Consider the following 26,276-nt stretch of genomic DNA (forward strand, 5'->3'; position numbering starts at 1 on the left):
GCTGTAACGCAAGTCTAATTGAGGGTGAGGCAAATCCCTTTCTGCTGACTTTGAATTTTTTTAAAAAAACTAAAATATGAATCATGCTGGAGTATGATAAATTATGTGGTTTAAAACGGAAGATGTTGAGGCTATAGCAGGAAAAGATTTGCATTTTTGTGCCATCTGATATTGTGTCTCCCCTTGCCCATCTCCCATAAATTCTGGCAGGAAAGGTCTATTCCAATCTACTAGTAACCAGTGTATTTCTCTTTTGCATCTGGGAAATCAGGCTTTCTTTAATCCTTTAACTGGGAAAGCCACTCTTGACTTACTACAGCTTTCTCCAACCTAGTATCTTCCAAATGTCCATCGTTCTCCAGCCAGACTAAATGTCCACCGTTTTCCAGCCAGCATGGCCAAGTTGAAGATGTCTGTTTGAAAGACTGTTCCTTGCTGAATTTAAAATTGTTTCCTTTTTAAAAATGGGGGATCAGGAGTCCTGAAGTCTCTTATCCAAGGTTAGCAACTGACCACTTACACTGTTCCTCATGTATCTTGATCTTGGGGAACAATAAGGCTAGAAGGCTTTCTTCTTGGTTGACCTATTAGGATGTTCTGACTCTAGGAGTCAGTATGCTATAGACTAAATCAATATTTGGACTAATCCAGCAGAGCTCCGTTGTACTGCATTTGTATTAAAAGTATAATTATTTCTAAATGCTGATAATATGCAAGGTGAGTCCTGTTTTGCCCTTTTTTTCTCTTGTTACTCTTTGCCATAATACATAAGTGACTTGAAAAACCTTTGTTTAATAGTTCTGTATTTCTACTTTTTATAAGTCTTGCTTTGGAACTGGCCAATTGTGAGAACTCTGTAGATTACCCCTAAGTGGAATAGATGGCTATTAATAAAAGCAGGTTCTTTTACTGTGGAAAGTGGGAGAAAGTAGCTTTCAACATTAAAATACCTCTGTAAATTAAGATTAATTGTTGATGCCCTAAGTATTTTAGAATGTGAATTCATTTTCTAATGAGCAGTAACTATGATGGTGGCTTTTGTGGGAGTATTGGCAGAACTAAAAAAAAAGTGATTTATTCTCAACTGCAAACCTTTCGCTTGAATATTCAAGTAGAAAGTGACTAGTATTTCCTTTTATCCTGGATGTCAGAAATCAAATATCACTGTATAAAAAGATAGAGAAAGCATTCAAATAGGAATTAAAACTTCTAAAAATTAAGGCATCTGATTGCTTTTCTTGGCAGAGTATCTTATTTATGTTCTTAATTTTACTTTCTGAACTTCTCTTTCTTTTAGGTTAATTGCCCAGATATTAAGCATCTTCCTTATTGTGAGAACAGACTAATAATTCTTCCCAAAATATAGTCAGAGGTTGAGTTAGATTTCCTCACATTAAATGAAAAAAAGTCAGTGTCAACTTGAATATTTACCCAGTGATGAACAATTTTTTGAATTATTTCTTAAATTGAGATATTGTATGCTGATTTTTATAAGGCACTCTAGATTTTTTTTAAATCTGCAGAATTAGAAAAAAATAATTTTTAATTATTTCATTTAAACTTCAGGAGATTTGGCTGTTGCATTTTTGTTTCACCATTACTTTATTTTATAGCTTTCAGGGAGATTGCATTTGAAACATTTAAACTCTGTTCACCAGTCTTTAAAACGCAAACATTAAAGCTGTTGCCCAATTTAATGAGATATTCTCTTAATTCTATGACTTAGTTCTATGATTTATGAGTTAACTAAATCTGCATACATAAGTCTTTTAAAATGTATATTTTAGAAAGGCACATTTTTGGTGGACTTCTTGCGATCTACTCGTTTTTGTAAATTTCCTGCCTGATTTAATCAGAGGCACCATCTTAATTGATTTTAATTTGTTAGCCTAACAAATTAATCTACTAAAGACTACAAATGCCAGCAAACAGAATTCTGCAAAATGAAAATGCTTGTAAGTACTTTACAAATTGTCTTTGTACTGACTGGATCATATTGCATTGAAAGTATCTTGCATTGTAGTAAGCCACCCAAAGCCGTTCTGGAGTCAGATGGCCTCTAAATCTTGATGATGGTGATGATTTGAGCAACTTTATAGTTTTCATGATGGGAGCAAGCTTTTTTTTCTCCCTAGTTCTCCTGTTCAGTTGCAAGAAGATCAGCAACATCAATTTTCATTTTTTAAAATGAGAAATTGTGTCTAATAAAAAACGGAAACAAGAAGTTTTAAAACATCTCTTCATAACTGTGCCAGAAGGGACAAGAGAAGCATGTAGCTTGAATCTTGCTAGGTCTTGTTCCCATTGCCATAAAGCAGCATTTCCCAGCCTTGGTGACCTCCAAGTGTGTGGACTTAAACTCCCAGAATACTCATCCGTGGCCATGCTGGCTGTGGAATTCTGCAGTTTAAAGTCCACATACATGGAAATGGCCAAGGTTGGGAAACACTGCCATAAAGTATAACATTGAAAAGCAGCTGTATACTTTTCAGTTAGGAGTTTGCCTATATATAACCTGATTTGGCTGTGGAATGGATTTGACTATTTGTAAGCATGCTGGCTGGTGTATTCTGGGCATTGAAGTCCACACATCTTAAAGTTGCCAAGGTTGAGAAACACCGTAATACATCATGCTCACATCTGTTGAATAAAGGATCATAATGCTTCCCATTTCTCTATACTTATGTTCCAGCGTCTTAGTCATCCTGCTAATAATGAAATGAATCCCAAAAATTCAACTGTACCTTTCTCTCCCAACCCTGCATCTTTTGATCTTTTTCACTTTAGAACTTCCTGCTTACAACTGTCTGTCAGAAAACCTGGATCTTGTGTGTGACAGACAGGTTAGAAGATACAGAGCATGCTGCTAGAAAAAGCATCTGGGAATGAAAATTAAGACTTTCTCACCTTCAATGACCCTTAAAGGTCTCTGCCTTGACAGCAGGACACCCATCAGCACTGCCTCATATAAATTCCAGTCCTTGAAAGGAACAGGCAGAGAAGATGGAGAGAATAGAAAATAAGAGGTTTGGAAGCCATATGCCACATTTACATTTGTGCACTTACTGGAAAGTTCTCAGTTGTGAGCGTTGGGGGAGGAATTTGACAGCTAAAACGGTGCAAAAAATAAAAACATATGCATTCCGATAGAAGGCTAAGCAGAACAAATTCTTCCACATGGTAGATATGCAGATCTAGGAACTGAATCAGTTTTTATTGTTCAGAAGACATTTCTCCTTCTTCCCTCCTCCCCGACATATGCAAATTGAAATGTAAGATTAAAGCCTGAAGTGACTATTAATGAAGCTGCTACTGTTATAGGAAAAGAAAAAGGAACAGGTTTAAAAACGTGAAATGTTGGTGTGAAAGAGAGTTTTTTGTTTCGGTCAGTGACAGAATCTGATAGCTCCCTGGCTGTTACCAATGCAACCCACATGGATAGATTGCATTGTTCTGTCACTGCACTATCCACTTGTTGAAAGGCCGGCTTTCCTATCTTATTCTTTAATGAGCTCTGTAACCATAGCAACACCCACTGGCAAACAGTGATATTACAGTACCCCTGTTGTCTAGCCTATAACTTTCTTCTCTCCTCTTGGCACACTGACCTAGAATGCTGCCCTACATCTTAGCAGAATGTTTCGTTTTAATATTCCTTATTTGGGAAGATTCAGTTGTTGCACTTGAGTGTTTGCTATGTTGTGATACAAGAGGTTGCTTTTGACTGTTTTTTTTAAGCAAGCATTACTGATTCATTTAAATAAAGGCACTATTTTCATGGGATTAACTCTTTGAGTCCACAGCTAGATCTGTACAGGCTATGATCGCTTTCCCATTGTATTGATTAGGACTCAGCTGCCCCTTACTGAATAGTATAACCTTACGTGGTTTGTGTTTCTGTCATTTTTCACTTACTTGATGTTACTTAAGTTGATTGTCACCAGACTTCAGAGAGTAACTTGCATACATTCATTGCTTAAATAAGTGGTGATGTCTTATGAACATACAAGGGTTGAATGAAAAGTCATGCCACCAGTGTTATACATTGGTCAACAGATAGCAGTAGTGGCATGTTAGAAGCTCTGACATGTTCTTTTCATTAGTATGTGTTCTTTCACTTCAGTTGGTAGGAAGTTGCTGTGAGAAAAGCCTGTGTTGTTACTGTTTGTGAAATGGAGACTGCAGTGAGTATTTATCAGTGAGCTGTAAACCAAGTGCCATGATTACATTCTTTTTTATTGCTGAAGAAATCCCTCCAACTGAAACTCACCACCAAATGGAGGTTGTTTATGGTCATGACTGTGTTGAGGTGAGAACTGTGCATCAGTGGGCCAAAAGATGTAAAAATGGTGAATCAGGAAGAGCTGATTTGTGTGAGCAAGAACGAAGTGGGTAACCTGTGACAGCAACTGACAAATTTCACACGAGAAAGGATAATGAACTGATTGAGGACAATCAGCAGATCACTCAAAGGGAAACTGCTTTCTAGCCTGGCATTGCACAGGAACATGTGAACATTATTGATGTTATTTAGTATTGAAAGGTTTGTGCAAGATGGTTCCTTACATGCTGATGGCTGAGAAGGCTTCGAGAGTTGAAATTTGCCAACAATTGTTGTCATGCAATAAGAATGAAGGTGATGAATTTTTTCATAGCATTATGGCAGTCAACAAAACATGGGCTCATGATTATGACCGGAAATGAAGCATCAGTCCATGGAATATTATCACAAAACCTAACCTATGAAAAGAAATTCAAAAAGAGGTTTTTGAATTTTCAGCAGGAAAATTAATGGTTACAGATTTTTGAGATGCAGATGGTTTTATTCACATGAGTTTTCTTGAACCTGGGACCACTATCAACTCAGAGTGCTACACTGCAATATTCAAAACTTTGAAACAACAATTAAGCAGAGTTTGGAAGTACAAGAAGGAAATTTTGCGGTAACATAACAACACTAGGCCTCACACCTTACAAGCTCCAAAGGAGCAATTGTGAAGTAGGATTTCACAATCTTACACCATACAGTCTAGACTTGGTGCCATGTGACTTCCCACCCTTTTCCAAAATTGAAGGAATACCTTCATGGGCATCTGTTTGACTCAGATGAAGAGGTGGAAAGGATTGTCAAGACCAGAGGCAAAGAGTGGAGTTCTTCCATGATGGCTTTAAAACACTTGTTCATCCTTTATGGAAGTGTGTAATGAATGGTGGTTATTATGCAAAGAACTTTTTTTTTTTTTTGGTGCCTTCAAGTCAGTTTTGACTCCTGATGACTGCTTGGACATGTCCCTGCAGTTGTCTTGGCAAGGTTTTTTGGAAGTGGATTACCCTTGCCTGCTTCCTAGGTCTGAGAGAGAGTGACTGGCCGAAGGTCACCCAGCTAGCTTTGTGCCTAAGGTGGGACTAGAAGTCACAGTCTCCCAGTTTCTAGCATGATGCCTTAACCACTACACCAAACCGGCCCCTGCTGTGAACCTATATCTTTTGGTTATTGTCTTGCTGCCTTTGCAAATACATTTTGATTGTCTGAAATCAAACTGTGGTGTGCAGTCTTGGTTTAGTTGGCTCACAGGAAACATAGACTGCCATAGATATAACCAGACATTATTTGCACAAAAGCAAAAGTAGGTCACTTTTTGTGAGATGGGCGGCCATATAAATTTGATTAGATAGATAGATAGATAGATAGATAGATAGATAGATAGATAGATAGATAGATAAAATGTAGACAACAAAAAGAATGTGTGGACATGGGAATTAGGGATTAAGATAGGTCTACTCTATTTAACCATTTGCCTGTGGAGTTTTCCAATCTGATATAGTATATCTGTGGTTTTTTTTAGTTATATATCTTAGTTTGGATCTGTTTGGTCAGAGATAAGTTACTTTCCTTTCATTGTGGCTGAAAGGTCTCTCTCTCATCTTTTTTAAAAGGAACTTTTTCATACAGCGTTTTGAGTTTTTTAAAGAATGGAGGCTTTTTCGCTAGCTATTCTGGAATGGCCACATGACCATACTGCTCCTCTTCATCCTGTGTATCCAGTGGGACTGCAAGCAAGAACAACTCTATCATCCAAGGTCAGGAATACAAACAACAGTCACAAAAGATGGTTAACATCAAGTCTATGGTCAGAGATAGTCATAGCAATACTGTACAATGGGGTAGTCAAGCAGTAGGCTGAAAGTCTAAAAATCCAGAGGAGCAAGTTGAGTTGGAGTCTGACTCCGATATTTGTCTTTTTCACAAAGCTTTAATGCAGAACCAGCAAAGCCCTCTGCCCAGACTTAGCTACCATTCATAAGACTTTGCTGCTAAGGATTCCAGTCTTGAATTCTTGCATTTTTACACTGTTCCACTAGTTGCTCCACGGCCTAGTGACAATGCCATTCTTACAGGCTTGAGAAGTGTGGAATAACTTCAGGGACAAATGCTGGACAAAGTGGTTATGAAGTTGTAGAAGAAATTGAGTTCTTGACTAGTTTTGAGACTTCTGGAGAATGACTCTCCCATAAGTCCACAAGTTCCTCTTCCAGTACTTCTTCCCCATCTTCTGAGATATTGTGTAATAGGTTTGGGACAGTCCTCAGTGCAGTAGGTCTAATTTCAGCCAAGGTTGGCTAGGTGCTGCTACCTCGCATGACTAATTCATGACTTAGTATTAAATGTTAGGGCTATGCAGATAGTATTTGAAGGGCATAATATGATTTGGAACACACATGGATGCACATGTAGCATTTTCCAGGGGCACCTTAAAGCATTTGGATCTTTTTCTGGCCTTTGGCAGCTGCCCTCCATAGCTGGCATGCAATCCTAGGGAAAGGCATCCTTGGATTAAGGTGTTCCCAATAAGTGCTGTGCCTGCATCTACACATGCTCTGAATCACATTTTGTCCTTTAAATCTAGATTGCTTCAGTGTCCTATTAAATATGACCTATAACATCATTTTTCCCTTCCTTTATAAGATTTTGTTCATATACAGTCCTGACCATGATGAAATGTGTGCGCACTGTTGCAACACAACTATTCTTTTTCTCTTACACTGCTTATCAGATTTCATTATTTTGTTCAAAGAAAGTAAATGCATAAATTAACTGCAGACAATAGAAAAGAGCCTGACTTCATTTGGAATTTAAAACTAAGCACGGACAAGAATATTTGAGAGCACTATATAAATACTAAGTACTACTTTTCTGGACTGTTTTACACAGCATGGGGAACAGGACAGCTATTGGAACTAGAAAGATGCAGGAATTTGATGGCTAGGTGTTAACAGGTGTTAAGTTTAAATATGCCTGGTTTACTAAATTCTGACCCCATTCCTGAAAAAAGGAAATTTCAAGGCCTAGGAGTCAGACATATGAATGGCCTAATAGTAATATGTGATAGGATACATAAGAATGATTTTCAGGAATCATGTGAAATTACTTCAGTGAGCACCACAGTTCCTTTACACAGGGACATATTATGAAGAATAGTTTTTTGTTAGGTTGTGAAAGCTCTTTGTAGTAAGCAGTGTTGAAATATTAAATTGTAGTCTTAAACTCAAATGCCCAATGATCTTCAGCCAAGCAAAAAAACATTCTATTTTATGAAGGCAAACTTTGGGGAAGGAGCTCCACATGACAATAGACGCTTTCTTAAGTATAATTTTTATTGAAAGTGTTAATAATAAGAATTAATACAAATTAAAATAGAACAAAAAGAAGAAAGAAAAATGGAGGAAAAGAAAAAGCTAAAAGTGCAGAAAGAAAAAAAAGCAGAAGATAAATAGAAAGAAGAAACAAATACAAAGCAAGGGATAAAGAAGTGGCTTCCAGTCTTCTTTACATTATATTTTAACCTCTCTCTCTATAGTTAAATCATGACTCTCTTCTTTCTATAATCTATCCTGTCTAATCCTCAAAACCATAAATCATAAATTCATTTTTTTTCTTTTTTACACAAAAGGTCCATAAGGGGTTTCCAAGTCACCAATAAATGTGGATATTTGATATCTAATCAAAGAAGTCGATTCAGCAAGTTCTGTCTTCTTCACCAACCATTCCTCCATTGTAGGTATTGGCAGATCTTTCCATCTTTGTACATACAATAATCTCGCTGCGTTTATCATATATAAAAACAGTGTTCCGTGGCTCTTTTCTAACTGTTTATCCATCAGTCCCAGGAGGAAAAGTTCTAGTTTCAATTGAATGTTAATCTTTAAAGTCCTCTGAATCACTGTATGTATTTGGACCCAAAATTTTCTAGCTTTTTTGCATGTCCACCAAGCATGATAAAATGACCCTTCTTGTTGTTCACATCTCCAACATAAATTTGAAGTACCTTTATACATTCTGGATAATTTTTCTGGTGTCATATACCAATGGTAGATCATTTTATAAAAATTCTCTTTAAGGTTATAACAATGTAAATTTCAATCCTTTCAAACACATATTTTCCCATTGTTCCATTTGTATAGTATAACCAAAGTTTTTAGCCTACTTTATCATACATTCTTTGACCTGTTCTTCTTCTGTTTCAAATTTCAATAAAAGTTTATACATTTTAGTAATTTCATGTTCATTATTTGTACACAATTCCATTTCAAATTCTCTCTTACATTGTTCAATACCATGAATTCTTTTGTCTGCTTTAAATCTTTCTGATAACTGTAAATAAGAAAACCATTGACAACTATGTCCCTCTGTTATCAGTTGTTCTCTTGATTTGATTTTATATTCCCTTTGATAAAATTCTAATATCTCATGATACATTAATCATTTAACTTGGCCTATTCTTTCTTATCTATAGAATGCTTCTTGTGCTGAGAGCCATAAAGTGTTTTTGGGCACAATCTGGGTTTGTATCTATTCCATATTCTCAATATGGCACATCTAACATAATGATTTTTAAAATCTACATTAATCTTGACTTTATCATATCATAAATATCTATGCCACCCAGATCTCAGGTCATGTTCTAACTCGAGAAGTCTTTTATTTCTCAGCAGCACCCATTCTTTCATCCAAATGAAACAACAAGCTGCAAAATACAATTTCCGATCAGGGAAACCAAATCTTCCTCGTTCCTTTGCATCTTGTAACACCTTACATTTAACTTGTGGCTTTTTCATGCCCTTAACCTATAAGTTTCTCTTTTGATCTTTACTCCTGCAATTCTCTCATCTTGCTTACAAGTAGTCCTCACTTAATGACCATTTGTTAGTGACTGTTCTAAGTTATGACAGTGCTGAACAAAGGGACTTACAACCGTTCCTCACCCTTACAACTGTCTCAGCACGCCCACGGTCCTGTGACTGTGATCTGGGAGCTTGGGAACCAGCTCGCACTTATGGCAGTTGCAGCCATTGCTCGCACTTACAACGGTTGCATCACATGATCACAAGATCATGTGATGCAACATTTGAGACCTTCCCAGCCAGCTTCTGGGAACCGTGTGATTTGCATAACAACCATGTGATTCACTTAATGTTAGTGAGGGATGCTAAGAAGATAAATGTATAGTGCTGTATAATTGAAGTGATTGGTAGAATCAACTATCTAAAATTCCACATTTTCTTTTCTCAATTCTTTCAATTAGATTGCTTTCTATTCACTTTAGGACAATGGATGGGTTTGTGGAGGTGTAAAAGCAGTTTCCTAAATATTTAATGAATGCATTTTATTTCATTCTCTAGGTAGTATAAGAAGGAAAAGGTTATGGTTACTTAACTGGCAAGAAAGCAGGTGATTGTACAGTATGCTTTCCATGTATTTGCTCATTCTTGTGGCTACTGAAGAATTGAGGACCCAGCTGATCCTTTTCATTTACAGTCAGATATCAACAAAATTTAAAATGTTCCAAGTTAAATACGTTATTTAAAAATACATTAATTTGAATTACATAATTTTTCTCCATTTTATGTATGTTATTTGTATATTTATAAGGGATGCTGCAACAAATGTTTTTTTTAAGTGTGAAGTGTAAATGTAAAGTGCATTCCTTCATTTGTTTTCTGGTCCTCATGAACCCAGATCTTGAGATTAAGTGTCCCAAATTGATTGATTGACACTGCATTCCACCATTGTGATTTGTAAACTTGGTGCCTTTGTTTATTCAATTTATAAGCCACCGAATCACAAGCAACACTAAAGATTAAAAACAAGTCTAAAAAAACAAACAAACAGAAAAAGTATGGTTTAGCATGATATGTGGATCCAGTCATTATAGCTTATTCTTCTAATCACTGGTAAAACAAACCATGATTTAGCATGAAGTGTCAGTTCAGCCTCAAATGTTGTGTGGTCACTAAGCAAGTTCATTTAGCAGTCAGCTTTCTATCCATTTTTTAAAAACTGGTATACATTTTGCTGTCTCTCAAACCTGGATAAACTTCCTTCTAAAGTTGGGGTGATGAATTTTGGACTGCAGAAATAGCAATGGCTTGGAAATGGGTTTGCTGTTTGAATATGCAGTAAATCTGCAATAAGTAATAATTAAATAAGTCACATTCTCTGCTGTAGTGCCTGCCCTCTGGAATGAGGTTCCCCCTGAGATCCTGATGGCCCCACCTTGCTAGTGTGACCCCCATCTTGAGAACCTGGCTCTTCGCCCAGGCCTTTGGCAAGGGTGATTGAAAGCTCTTCTGGGTATGTGGGTTTGCTTTCTTTATTCTCTGGTTTGTTCCATCCATTGTCATCTTTTGCTCTTTGTTTTTATCTTATTGTTTTATTGTTCTGCATGTTTTTATCTGTGAACTGTCCAGAGTCACTAGGAGTTGGGCAGAGTGAAATAAATAAATAAATGAACAAAAAGTGTTACAGGGTGGAAAATTACACTTTATTGTTTCAATTGCTCCATTTCATTGTCCGCTCACGGTTTTTCACTATCCAATAGCCAGGCGGTATTCTATGTACATAGAACACGATCAGTGGTCATTGGACTTCGGAGAAAGATTTTCCCCAATGATTTTTTTTTTTGTGCTAGGGAAACAAAACAAAAAACACTAATCTTAAACTATTCTGTTTTAAATTGTCACTAGTTTGGTCCTGTTAAAAATTCCCCCCTCCCCTGCTTCTGGAGCATTGACTTTTTCCTGGGATTGAAGTTTGTCCCAAAGAAAGAGAAAACATCAACTTCCTTGGCAAGGTGATTTGCATGGCATTAACCTTTCTTTGCTGCCTGTCAAAAAATTTTAAGCTCTTATTGACCTACTTAAGGATCTTATGACAAGATTAAACATTCCAGTGAGTTCTGTGTACTACTTTTCTAAGCATTGCTATATATTTTCCATTTTTGTTTCTATGGAGATAATGATCAGAATTTTGTAAGCTTGTGAGTAACTCTTCTTAGCAATTTGAACTGGAGCTGTTCAGAAGAGGAGCATTTCTTTCTTGTGGACTTACGTTTTTCGGTGAACTTGCTTGCATGAAAATTTTTCAGGAGCAAGCTCACCAAAGCTATAATTCCAGCTGTCAGCATTTGTTATAATGCATAATTTTAGTGACTAATTCAACAGTACTTATTTGCTTAGAGCTGAAGTTAAGCAAATTTTCTCCTCTGTATTATTGATCCTGTTAGGTGAAAATGGACTAAGTCAGGTCAACATACCTTTAATAATATGGAATTACTTAATTAAAAAAAACATTTAGTTTAAGCATGCATGTTCACTCATCTATTTGTGCACAATTTTGTTTATTGGTTTATAAAATATGAAAATATTGTTATAATTGCAAAGAAGCAGTTGGAATGTGGTATAAAAATTTGATGGGCCCCTCAACTGCTCATATAAAAAATAAAATATATTTTGCAAAATTTACTCAAAGCATTTCTGAATTCTACAATTACATTTATGTACTTAAACCCCTAGAAGTTTTAGAACAAAACTATAAAGCAAAGTATCTGAAATGGTTTGCTGAAATCATGAAAAGAATGATGCTTAAGGGTGGCACTTGGCTATAAGTTGTGGTTTCAACTTTTTCTTGTGTTAGAAAATGGAACAGTTTATCTCAAAAGTATAAGGTTGTGTTTGTATACTCATTTTCTGGAGCACAGTGACAGTGGGAAGACAGTGTGGTTTTTAGTACATGTAAAAGCAGAACCAGTGCTGTGTGCAATGATCTTACACTGACTTCACTGTCCTCATGCAGATTGTAGCACAGCATGGTTAGAAGAACTATGTCTAGTACATGTCTAACTTAATACATTAAGCAATGCAACTTGACAATCAAGATTATTTACATTTAATTTTATTAACATTTATGCCAGAGGTTGCATTCTTCCCTTGCATAGCAGTTAATCCTGCCAAGCTTTAACACTAACAAATCCAATTTCTATGAAATCTTGAGATCTCCATAAAAGCTCCATGAAATTTGGATTATATTGATGCCTGAAAGAATAATGTTTTTTATTTGCAAAGATTAAGAACTGAAAAATAAGATTTTTTTTTTCAAATCTACCCTTCACATTTAGATTTGATATAATATGCTGTTTGTTCCAACATGCTGAGCTGCCATCTCCCCCCCCCCTTCTTTTCAGAGAGCCAGGACTAGAAAATACAAGGTAATTCAGTAGACCACTTACAAGTAATAAAAACGACACTACAAGTATTGCAGGGTTCCCCAAACATTTTGGCTAATGGATATCTTTGAAATTTTGATACCATGTAGTAAATGGTCTCACAAAATGGATACCATGGGAGTTTGTCCATTCACATAATGGCTGTTGTGGAACAAATGCCCAGCTACAGAAGTCTGGAGATTGCTAATGGAGATATCAGTGGGAATATAGGTGTCTGTAGGCATGTCAGAGGTACATGGAATGTCTGTATGTGTGTGTATGTGTGTGTGTATGTGTGTGTGTGTGTGTGTATGTATGTGTATATATATATATATATATATATATATATGGAAGGCTTTGGACAGAGTCCATTCTCTAAAGATCAGGGTGACTTGGAAATGATGTTGTTTAATATAATGTGTTCCAGAACAGGCAGCAGTAGATTATTTAGATGTGTCACTAGTGGTCCCAATGTGGGCTTTCTTTGAGAGCAGAATTCTACTTAATCTAACCTTCTGAACTTTATTGCCAGCAGAAATGAAACTGAAGTATCCATGAAGTTGCTTGTATTCTCTTTTTCTCGCTTTTTAAAATCTCAGCACACCAATGAGATTTAGATTGCAAGTTCTTTAGATACCTTTCTACCCTAATAAAATGTTGGGGAAAATATGCAAAAGGATTTGGGATTCTGTCTGTCAGTCAGCAGGATAATGCTTTGAAAATTGAAGAAGAGAGCTAAATTTAGTGAGAGGGAAGAATACAGCAAAAGAAAACGAGTTTGAAAATGGCCAGATCTGGCTAGTTGCTTCAGAGAAAAAACTTGCTCCCAAATGCATCCCTATGGATGAAGGAAAGTTCAGAATGAGTACAACTACTCTCTTCTAAATCCCCTTCCCTTCTTCTCCTGCATAGTCATAAGACCCAAAATGGAGGGTAGGTAACCTGTTCATATATACACATAAACACATAAGACTTTCTGGTAAAGAGGTGGGGAAAAATCCAGAAGCTACGTTCTGTATGTTTTCTCTACCTTGTTTCTTACTTAGATTATTTTGTAAAGCATTCTGATAATTAATATATAATGTATATATAATAATATAAAATACTATACCAGTGCCCTAAAATAAAGAATAAAAATCTATGGGTTTATGATCAGATGGTCAAAGTGCATCCTGTTTGGGGAGGGTCCTTTTTAAAAAAACTATATAAAGCAAAATGAAATGATGAGAGAAGGAAGGTTTCTGCACCTATTCAAAGCAACACTGGAGTTTCAATTTTCAGCCTCACATTTTTTATTGCTGCCAAATCTACACTTCTTCAAAGAGTTCTTGTTCTACACATTGCCAAGGACTTGCCTCAAACTGAAAGTAATCTTTACCCAAGGCATGAATCTCACAGTCTTCTTAAGAATTATTGAAAGAAAGAGGACAAGTATAGAAGAATTCAAGCAAATCAGCTGCTTCCCGTTTGAAAACCCATTTATCTCCTAAGACTCCTTTTGTAATTTCTCTGTAAAGGTTGGTGAGGAGAGGTAGGTCTTTTTACTGAGCTTGCAGATGTCTGTTTACAAAATTGTCTCCTGTCTCCTCATCAGCCTGAGTGTAAATCCTTATGAGTAGGAAAGGTACAGGACCTTTATCCCCTGGTGTAATTCACTGCCCTGTATTTTACCATGGCTGATGACTGCTTTCAGCAAATCCTGGTGATACACTGAAGCTTCTGCTCTAACTGGACACAGCCTATGAATTGCTCTTAACCATGAAGAGTAATTTTAAAGAAAATCGTCAACTGTCTTGGAAGCTTGGAGAAAAAATACAAGTTAAGTTGGCAACATTTTGTTGGTAGAATTGGATCACTTGGGTTGGTAGCTGGGCCCTACTTTTTCTTTCATTAAGTTTTGCATCGGGACACAATAATTGTATTCGCTTCACATTAGTATAAGGTAAAATAATTTGAACCTTGTTCTCTTTATCTCACTGCTATTGTGAATTTAGAATTACTATTTTTATTCACCTCTTTTAATTGTAAATTTTGGAATTGGGGTTCTTTATCAATGTTGGCGGTCTTTTAAATTAGCCTACGGCAGTTGCCTAGTGAGTAGACTGCATATAAACAACAAAACATTTAATGTGGTAGATAAATAAAATAGAAATATCCACAGTCACATTTCCTAGCAAATAAGTGTATCATGACAGTTTTCTGTCTTAATACTCTTGGAACATACGGTTGTAGAGTTTGCATAACATATTTGCATAAAACCAGTTTAAATTGTCATAGTTGGAAATAATCATTCTTATTTGGAGGTCTAAGCCTCTGTCAGAGTCTATACACATTTTTAAAATCCAAGGTTTATTAGCATTATGCAGGAAGTTAAAAAAGTATGTCTAATTTCCTTGTATTTGCTTGTATATGCAGGTACACACACACACAAATACATGCACTTTTAGATATCAGATAAGATTAGGTTGATTCTTCCTCATTCCAGGAAAGCTCAGGCATGACTTTGAGGACAATTATTAGTTGTATTTGCTTGGACTAATGAATTGCAGTGCTGACCTTTTCGCTAATCCCATTGAATTAGAACAGTGTTGTTTTTTTTAATTGGAACAGCAGTTTCATAGCTTACTATAGTGTAGATATTATATATTGGAATATGATTTAATGTATAGAGACATGATTTCAGTAGGTAATAGTATTTCCCTATTCTTCTCCACTATTTATTTCAGAAAGTAGATAACTTGCATTTGTTCTTGCTGTTTTTCTATTGGATTGTTTAACTGAGAAAGTAATCAAGAAATAGTTTACAAATGCTACTGCTTAAGTTGATTGTATTACTTAATGGCTCTGAGAGAGTTTATATGCTCTCCTGTTCTCACCTCTTTGAGTCAGAAACCTACAAACTTACTGATTTTGGGGGGGGAGGAAGAGTAAAATATTTGATGGTATTATTAATGAATATTTCCAAAGGAAATAGGGGAGGGGAGGAAATTGTCTTCAACAGTCCTGTCTTATCCAATCACTTGTTGTGGCTTTTTTTTAAAGTTTAGAAAAACACTCTCTTATGGAGGGAAAGATGGAATCACCACATGTGCCTTTTGATTGGTAGAACCAAGAATCTTCCATCTGCAATTTCCTTAAAAAGGTTTTCTTAAGACAAAAGTTTGAATAAAGATGGATGTAATTAATTACATCAATTCCTTATGATAATGCAAGAGACCAGGTTCCAGGACCACAAGACAATTTGACTGATTTCACAGTGGGAAAGAGAACCAGTAGATTTATCACACAATACTGATGAATTGTAAGTTCTTTAATATCTTCCTCTTTAAAAAAACCAAAGATATTGTGCTTATAGCACAATAATCAAAGGGTATTCTAATTAAAGGTGTAGGGTATTGAATGTTAATAACCTCTACCTTCCTTAGCAGATCAACATCCGGCATTATGTCCTGTCTTTTAACTCTCTGAAAATCACATTTGGATAAGCTATGGAATGAAACCTGCTGTGTTTGATGGAACTGATCCTGGGAAAACTTTCTCACTGATGAGCTTCATCAACATGCCTACAGGCTCCAGAGGGTCTTTGATTGTTGAGAGATGCAAAGAAAGTTGGTTATCCCCGTGGCTAGAACAAATAAAAAACACAACATTTGCCTTTCACAGTCGCAGCAGGACAAAATGCTGAGATAATCAGCAGCCTTTTCAAGTAAAACTGAAAACATCTTTTTTCTTTTTATTAAAGTAATATACCAGCCAGAGTGAGAACTATGAATAGCAAAATTTCACATTTTAGAAAGTTGTAATGTTAGTGAAGCTTGCTTAATGATGCCAAACTTGCATCTATTCCATCGGCCTTATGATGGAAACAGAAAGCTGTTGCTGAACTGAGTTCAAAAGAATATGCTCTGTTTACAGCTGTTGACACATTATGGGAGTTTTTCCCAATATGGACCTTCCAAAGAAGTTGGTCTGCTTTACAGATTCTCAGTCAACGTGAGAAATTCTGGCTGGAAATTTTGGAGTTAGTCCGTACCCATAAAGGGGAAACGTTAGGGAAAGTTCTGTTATTACATACTGTGATTGCATAGTCTTTTGTATAGATTGCATAAAACAAAGTCTCCTTGTGTTAATAAGTCTACATATGGATGTAGAATAATTTTTTCTGTACAGATAAGACTGGGAACCATTTTTTTCATTTCAGTCTATCTGAAAAATCCATAGAATTGTGAAATTAATGTCACAAACTATCAATGCTAATCTGACTTTCCCTTTAATCATTCTTTATATTCTTGCCTCTTTTTCCTTGCTAAGAGGTTCTGTGTTCTCCCATTGGAAAAAGTTTTCTTTCAAAATGTGCAGATGTACTGCTTTTGCCTAAGTCATAGCAGCATGGAGAAATGTTGAGAGGCAGAAATAATTCAGTTGATGTATGAATCTGGGCAAGTTAAATACTATCACTTTTGTGGGTATGAGGGATCTCAAACATGAAACACAAAGAATAACACTGGAGTAAATCCTCCTGAATTTTCACACTTGGCAACCTCCTGTTTATTGCTTTCCGTTCATTACTTTTAGCTGATCTAAGCTTAATATTTTCTGTGTGTTTTTTAATGTCTCTTAGAAAAGTAGGAAAGAAGACAATAGCATTATTAAACTAAAAGTCATGAAGAGGAATAGGCAGAAAGAATAAGCTAATCTCAGCTGCAGCTGCAGCTCTAAGTGGGGCAAAGCAGAATTCACCTGTATGTGTATACCTGACATGTTTTTGTGGATACCCAACTTGATAAAGAATGGTGGGTAGCGAAACAATCCTTCTATTTTTATGGTTTGACAGAATTCAAAGGAACATTTAATTATATAATTTTCATATTTCTGACAATATTGTCTGGCTATATTTCATGTATTAAAAAGTTCAGAGAAATTTTGATGCATTAATAAAAAATGAAATAACCATGAAAACCAGTTTCAAAAATTTAGGATGAAGACCACTGCTTTATGGTAAAGTATGGTCATATAGAGTTTTTTATGTCATATATGTTAAATCTTATGCTTTGGAGAAACAGTTAACCTTATGCTGATGTATCTTAGACAGAGATGCAAGTTTATAGAGGAATCTGCAAAAATATTTACATTTCTAACCAACAGCAGTGGTTTTCAGAATCCGGATAGCATGTACTGTCTTCCACTGGAAATAAAATATACCAAAGTTGTATAGTTATTTATAAGCAACATTCATAGATGGGTTGTATGATTTTAAACAAACCTTTGTAGTCCTAAACCCAGGGATCAACAGTGGGATGTCCGTGACTGCCAGGACACCTGCAGAACACCTGGAGAACATCACTGAAATTGCATCATTGTTCAATGGAGCCTGGTGCCTGAAAAGATCATTGATTCACTGATCAAATATTTACATACAGGAATCACCATGCTATATAGGTTCTGTTCAGTAATGGAAAATGGTTTGCGTTAGAACAGATTGCTACACAAAATGTGAAAATACTCTTTTCAGATGTTATTGAAATTGTTAAATAGTAGTACTACTTAAAAACAATCTTTCTGTAAGTATTCTATAAAGTCTTTCCAGTTGAATAAGGCAAGTGTTGTTTTTCCTGGTCTGGCTCAGAGTTGGCAAAAATGCACCTATTTGTATGCAAGCACTTTTGGATGAATAACATGTATTTCAGTTACAAAATAGAAGCTTCAACATATCAGCTTGATCTGTGTAAAAAGTCTTTGTGCGTAAGAGTCATTACAGGTGGTGGATTGGTGCTTCTCTTACTCATGAATGAACTCCTCAGGATAGCCTTAGGCAATTGTATTTTATTTTTGTCTTATTTCCCAGTGACCTGGCACAGAGTTGTTAGGGAAAATGAGTTATATTAGTGTACTCTGTACACTAAACATTGAGTAAATAATGTAAGATTGCTTTTCCTTAAGTCATACTTTTTGTTACATATCTAGAAAAAGAGAATTGGAATGAAATCAGGCAGAACTAACTTGTTGATGCTCAAGTAGATTTTTATTTTTATAGTTTAGAGCTGGAATAAACACTATAGCTGCAATGGTATGATGCTTTTTTTTTAATTTTAATTTTTGTTTTTAAGAATTAGGCTCTACAAGTGTATTTAAAATATAAAATTTGGATAAAGAATATTGTTTTAACCTTCCAAACTTTTGAATTTCCATCACTTTGGGTGTTGAATTTTTGCAGGTGATTAATACTATTGTTTTTTATTATTATTTAAACTGTTCATACTAAATTGCAGGGCATGACTTACTTCAAGTGTAACTGTACATCAAAGTATAATATAAAATATTAGCTGAAGATTAGGTGATCAGTTGGTTATAGTTTTGCCAAAAAAGTACAAAAGAGAAATATTTGGAAATGAAGGATTTTTTCATCTCAGAAATAAATGAGAATTGGATCTTAAATGAGTTGAGTCTGTGCTATCGTCCAAAAGATACTTGGGAAGCAGAGTAAATTATGTTGATTTGGCTTGCAGTATAGAAACACATACCCAGTGTGATAGCTTTTTCCCTGCTGAGGGGAAAGCAAGTTAGTTTTCTAAAAGTCTAGCCAGGCTTCATTAATTTTTGGTACATCCAGAGTCTTGCAGATATTTGAAGCTTTAACTGTGCTCTGTTCAGGAGTGGAGAAACTCTACATTTTAACTTGGACTAATAGTGATAGCAGATATCCCTACAGATGCATATTAGATACCTATGTCATTTTAGCTCAAGTTCTTTCATGACAATAGATTTCTACCACTATCCTGTTCATTGATAGAACAATAGACTCTTCTGCTAATAAGCTATCAGTTATTATGTTTATACTGTTTCTTAAAGTTTTATGTGTTGTATACATATAATTAGTTTCTGCTTGTTCAAGTTTATATTGCTACATACATGTATGCATGTATGTAAATGTAAAGATAAAGGAACTAGGCGAAATAGCTTTTAAAATACATCTTAAGGTTCCAAATGCTGATTGATCCAACTGTCTGTTGTGCTATATATCAAAAAAGGACCATTCACTTTATATTGCTCAAATATAAATTCCGTAATTAGTTCATTGCTCAAGTCAAGTTTAAAAGTCCTATTTCTCCTTGGGGAACAATAAAATAAATGCAAACACTATTTATCAATCCCTCTATCCAATATAATAAATAATAATAATAAATAATAATATATTATTATATATAATATATAATATAATAATAAATAAATAATAAAGCCCTTTGGAACATCTTGCCCCCCGGAGGTGAGACACGCCCCCTCACTCCAGACCTTTCCGAGGGATTTGAAGACCTGGCTCTACCATCTGGCCTGGGGCGGGGAGGGAGGATGTCAGAAATGGGGTTGGCTGGACCCTTAGCGGCCTGGTGTGGCCTCTACCAGCCTCTTGGACTTTTTAGCCTTTTTATCTTTGTAAGTTTGGTTTTTATGACTTTTAATTATGTATGTTTGATTTTAGTTTGTTGTTAGCCGCCCAGAGTCCCCCATTGTTGGGAGATGGGCGGGGACAAGCCTATTAAATAAATAAATAAATAAATAAATAAATAAAATATATAGTACAGATAAATTAAATGATCAAGCAATATTAAATCAATTATTTTTACAATTCTTCACTGATATTCCATTTTCCCTTTCTTAATTGTAAATTTGGACTAAACCAAAGATTCTGGTTCTAATCTCAGAACATCTGACAACCAGCAGTTACTATCTGCAATTAGGAGGTTGTGCCCTGGGCATTTCAGTTCGTTTCAGTGAGATATTAGATAATGTTGTGAAAAATAGAAGTGATTGCTTTCACCCACAATAAGCAGGATATCAGTGAAGCAAAGGGAATTATGGTACTAGTTAAGATGGCATGAAATAATCCAGAGACTAGTTTTGTGTGATCCAGGAAGATTCCAAGGGAAAGGTGGATGGCTTGAAAAGACGTAAGTATCCTAGTGAATCTTTCCAAAAACTGTAGATTAATGCTTTATTTTAAAAAATGAAATAGCAATGCCTGTACTGCATATGTATGAAAGTATCTAGGCTTTCAAGAAGATGATAGGGAGAAGTCTTTTAAATATTATGCAGTATTTGAATGGAAGGAAAGTCTCTTTGTAAGTGCAAGTATATATTGAAAGGATCAGCTAACCTGCATTCCTTATGTATATTACTGTTTGGGACAAAAGATACCCTTGATGAGCTATATTGCAAATGAGACAGTTTTGATTCGCTTACTGACTTTTTCAGCATGGAATTTTGCAAAAACAGCACATAGATTTGCATATAGGTGAATGTATGCAGCATCAGCTATTTTCTCAGGGTGAAAATGCTTCAGTGGACAGACAGCGATGCATATTTTGGAGGCTCAGTTATTTCCCAATTTAGCAGATTCTTCACTGCTGTCAATAAATACAATTTTTTCAGGTAATAACAGTAACTTTGGAAGTATTTTTGAAAGGAATCTTTGGCATTCTGTTTTGTCATGAGTAGCAGCAGACTACAAAATGTTGGTTTGGCTTAATAGCCAACTATTATTTTCAGCCATCACCAATCTTTTTTCCCAAATCTGGCATGGATGAAAGGCAAGGCCTAATTTTAGTTTGTGTAGCTTTAAGGAAAAGTGAAATAATGCAGGGAGAACCTCCTGCTGCTTGAAAGTTAATTTAGCAGTGGAAATGAAGTTTCTACAATAGGAACTGTGACACAGAGGTTGTCCTGTTTGCTAGATGATTAACAGGATACTGTGGTGTGTCAGGAGCTTCATTTAAGGGCAAGAGAGGCTTTCCCTCAGTGCTTCAACCATGCATACCAGAAGCTCTCTTAACCTAGGTACTTTCAAATATGTTGGGACTTCTATTCCAATTATTCCCAGTTGGAATAATCAAACAGAAAGTGTGCCTTACTTTCCCTGAACAACTGGAAGCTTATGATTACAGTATGAATAGTTACAAACAGGCCGCATGCTTGTTCATTTTGAAGCCATAATTTCCCTTTACGTTTTTAACTTTTTAAAACTTTTTTTTAGTTTTTTTTTTAATCCCACCTTTATTATTTTTAGAAATAACTCAAGGCAAACATACTCCTTCCTTCTCCTATTTTCCCCACAACAACCACCCTGTGAAGTGAGTTGAGCTGAGAGAGAGGGACTGGCCCAAAGTCACCCAGCTGGTTTTCATGCCTAAGGCGGGACTAGAACTCAGTCTCCTGCTTTCTAGCCTGGGGCCTTAACAACCACAGCTTAACAAAGTTGTGCTGCCCCTGCCACTCTTGTTGAGGTGAAGATAATTGGAACACTGAAAACTTGCCTTCTATAAATTTCCTTTCTTCATGTATCCTAAAATGTCACCCACTATTGTCTTTGTGTATTTTTGCAGTTTCATACTTACCGGCAGGTTCTTTGAATAAATAGCCCTTCAGAGTTATTCTCCTGAAGTCTGAAGTGGTGGTACTACGTTGTGAGTTTTTATCAATAGAGGTTTCTTGATATTGTCTGTGAATCTGCCTATTCATTGGAATATAGGACCCACAAATTTAATAGCAGCAACAGTCTTGAAATACTTTTTTTTTTTTGCATTCGCTTGTTTCAGTGCACAGAAATGTTTGATTGAAAAACAAAATTAAAAAAAAAAATCTTGTTTGTATTAGAAGTAAGTGATGTTAAGTTTTTCTCTTTGGAAAGGGTTTTATAAATATACTTGTTTTCTTCAGATCATAACTGAGAGGAAGCACCTTCAGGATTACTGTTTAAGGCTGTCACTGACCTTGCATGCTGTCCTCTGCCTCCGCTTTCCATTGTGAAACTTACAAGCAGTATCTGTGAGAGAGCAGCTGGTACTCTAAAGGCAATTTATCATGTAGCTGAGACTAGAAATATCATTGCTGTTCCTTGATTGAGATGATAAGTAATTCTCCATGTACATCTGCAATTCCACAGCTGCTTCCTTCTTATTGGAATCTTGCTTTCTCAGTCAGTTTAATGGATTTCCTTTCTTTCTGCACCCGTGGTCTTGTTTGGTTGAACATTTTACAGTTGCTGGTCTCACTTTCTGCTCTTTTCTCTTCCTTGGGTTTATGGAATATAAGTTTGTCCAAATGTTAATGAATTTACTGTCTTGTGTACCAGTTAAACTTATTTCCAGGTTTTTATCATTTCCTTTCCCAAGTCATTAAACCATGCATGTTCATTCAGTCTGAAATATTCATTTGTATAAAGAAAGAGAGAACCAGGATCTTCTCTTCTCTTCTCTTCTCTTCTCTTCTCTTCTCTTCTCTTCTCTTCTCTTCTCTTCTCTTCTCTTCTCTTCTCTTCTCTTCTCTTCTCATTGCTTTGATGGCAATCAGTTGCCTTAGCAGTCTCTCTCAAGATTTGGAGTTGTACCCAGGAGTGCCCTACCATGATCCAGAATGAGAAAGCTCCTGGAATAATTGATACCGGAAGGCATTAGGTGCAGCACACTAGTTTTTCTCATGCTGGAGGGTAGAATTGTTATGACACACAGACGGTCTAACTTCCTCAAACTGACCTGTTGCCTTCAGGTATGCTGGAAAATGCCAGCTTATTATATAATCTGCTTAGCGTACTTACAGAGCCCATCAGCTATGTAGCTGTGACCTCACCATGAACATAATATCTGAATGTGCATTAACTTTTGTTAGTTTCCCTTTCACAAGCGCACTGACATTTGTATGCTGCTGAAGTTACAGTTGAAGTCACATGCTACTTAACTCAAAATAATTTTAAAATAAATCATGTTGAAATTGATTTAATTTAAAAGAGAGCACAACAAAGATAGCCATGAGGCTTCCAAGACTGACTATCCTCTCTGTGGATACTACACTACCTTGTCTGTAGTTTTATAATTGGCTTCACCCAAAATGGCGATATATTCTAGGTGCAGAATACAATCCTATCCATCTGCTCCTTTTGCTGTCTATATGTTGATTATTGATAGGTAGCCTTCAGCTCTATGTCTAAAGGCCTGGCTATCAGAAACTACACTTGTCTGAAGAGCTATCCAATCTAAGTTCAGATTAATGACAGTTTAAGACAAGAGTGCAGATGGCTTCAAGTTGCCCATCACTAGACAGCATACTGGGCAGGCTTAATGACTTAAACAGGTGGGATGATTTGGAAGTAAGTAGTCCCTAAACCATCTTGGGCCTAAAACCATGTAGGACTTTATAGTTAATTGTCACTTTGAATAGTTCTGGAAGTAAACAAAAATCTTCCATATTTAATATTAAATATTAAAACTATACCATAAATATTTAAGTAGTGTTGGGAAGAAGAATGGAAGGGGAGAAAAGTGTCATCAGAATTCCCCTTCACAATGTTTTGCTTATGTTCTATTTTTCATTTTGTCTTTTTTATCTTTATTCTTTATCCTTTTTGTGCTCTTTAAGCTCATGCAATATAATTTTAAAAATCTACTTTGTGGACTATAAATTGTTTTCTTGGTAAATTCTTTTTTCCCCTGTTAAACAAACCGTCCTTTTTAATAAAAATAAATAAATAAAAGGAGGCTGTTACTTGTATCCACAAATCCAGGGATGTGATATTTCTGCTTGTAACATTGCAAATTTAAGGGGAAAAAAAGAAGTTAATTAACTGATTGCTTTTGCTTATAGTGTATAAATAGCACACTGTTGAATATCAAACATGTGGCTTTTTTCCTTACTTAAAAAATATGATTGATTAGAATTTAATATCTTTCCAGTAATTGCAAGTTTTCGAGGAACAGTCCCTCATGGCTTATCGCTGGAGATTGGAGACACTGTTCAAATACTAGAAAAATGTGATGGTAAGTGTTGAAAAAAAGCAAGCAATTGTCACTTGATAAGAGACTTCACCTAATTATGCTAAAGGGAAATACAAATGTTTGCTAAACATTAAAGCCTATTTAATAATAATAATAATAATAATAATAATAATAGCCAAATTTAATTTTCTATAAGCAAAAGGCTATTGAAATCAGAGATGCTTGTATCACAGTAAAATGTATCTAGTCCAAAATAACTCTAATTAATCTAGCCAGTTGGTTGCTGTAAAAAGGCATCTCTGATTACAAGGAAATTATTTTTGTGTATATGGTAACATATTTTTAGTTTTAGCAGTAACTATACAGTACATTAAGGCTTGATTGGTGTATACATGACTGCTTACTTCTTCACAATGAGCTGTTAATCTCTTTCCTCCAGAAGATTAGATTATGTGTATTGAATGAAGTATCAGTATAGTTCATAAGATTGTGTTAGATTGGGAGTTACTACATGGGGGTACATGCATTTGTATGTTGTAATGAGATATGGGGCAGAAAATAGAGGGCTGTAGAAATACCATAGTACTCTGGAGTTCTTTTATAGGCTTTTGCTAAATCTTTGTCACATGTATGCAGTGACAGCTAGGAGCAGCTTTTGAAGCAGAGATGCAGCTTTTACAAGCAACACAGTTGCTTTAATAGTTTGAAAAGTCTTCTGCAGCCTCTTTGATTCAGTGTTTAACAGTTATGGAAGGAAAATAGACATGCATACTTATATTTAGTGGCTAGGACTAAGGAAATCCAGATTAAAAAACTGTCCTAGTTAACCTTCAGGGAATCATTTACACTCAGTTTAATATGCCTCTCAGTTGAGGATTAAATAATCAGGGTAATATCAATGTAAATGTAGCTTGGGAAAAAAGCAAGATATAAATTCTATATATTAAAATATATTTTCAAATGCTTACTTTTATATCATTTTACACTGGTCAGGGTCATATAGACATGACAACTATAATGCAGTTGGTAAACCACAGCTGTATGTAGTTTGATGTGTTGGCTTCTGTATTTCATTTTTGTTGATTGTTTGTTTAATGTGCTATATTGTTTGGGGGATTATTTGATGTATGCTGCTTGGAGTTGTGGTTATGCAGGATGGGCAACTATATACATCTACTAAATAAATTGATAAATAATTAAATACCAGCGCTGAAAGTGCATTTTGGGGGGTTATTGTTGTCTAAGTGCCAACATGTGGTGGTTGAAAATATACAGTAGGAAGGAAACATTATTCTTTATGCAGAAATGCTATTGAAGATATCTTGTCTGTAACTGATGGTACAGTAGTTTTTGTTATTTGTATGGAAGATACATACAATTTTTTAAATTTATTTTTTACTGCTTTTAAAGTAATAACAGAATAAGAAAAGAAACAAAACACAAAGATAATTATAATGCAAATGCATACATTTTCAGAGAAAGAGTGGAAGATCCATACAGGTAAATTTTCATATTAAATCTGTATAGAAGTTGAAGTATAGATTCTTATTGTTGTATTTCTGTTGTATTTTTCTTTTAATAAATTGGTTTTTAGTTGGAAACTGCCCAGAGTCATTTGGAAGTCAGGCAGCTACAAATAAGTAAAATAACATAAAATGAAATAAAATAATACAATATTTTTTTATAGGCTGGTACAGAGGATTTGCCTTAAAAAACCCAAATCTCAAGGTAAAGTAACTTTTGTTTCTAAATTAAAATACATGTAAAACCTTGTTGAGGTATTCATATAAAAATGAAAAGTACATAGTTAATTGAAGAGTCATACAAAATGTATGTCAGCTGGGATAATTATTTGATAAGACTCCTTAAACATAAAGGGAAGCTGTAGATCACTATGGGCTATGCCTGATGCAGTAAGAAAACTCTGCATGTGCCTCCCAACTCCATTATTGCAGTACCTAGAACCCCCCAG

The 26,276-nt window shown here is 35.5% G+C and overlaps 1 protein-coding gene across 3 annotated transcripts in view; it reads left to right on the top strand.

The window, feature by feature from the left end:
• The window catches only part of DOCK4 (dedicator of cytokinesis 4), a 220,746-nt gene that overhangs the window by 55,312 nt on the left and 139,158 nt on the right, over positions 1–26,276 (top strand). For all 3 annotated transcript variants that reach the window (XM_088141722.1, XM_088141721.1, XM_007426684.4), the window contains exons 2-3: positions 24,263–24,346; positions 25,992–26,032. In XM_088141722.1, coding sequence (XP_087997848.1) covers positions 24,263–24,346; positions 25,992–26,032 — 125 coding nt within the window. The remainder of the gene's footprint in view (positions 1–24,262; positions 24,347–25,991; positions 26,033–26,276) is intronic.

Source organism: Python bivittatus, unplaced genomic scaffold (genome assembly GCF_059951505.1).
Source record: "Python bivittatus isolate LINGU-HERP-01145 unplaced genomic scaffold, Pbiv_v1 ctg000330_np1212, whole genome shotgun sequence".
In the NCBI taxonomy this organism is placed as follows: Eukaryota; Metazoa; Chordata; class Lepidosauria; order Squamata; family Pythonidae; genus Python; species Python bivittatus.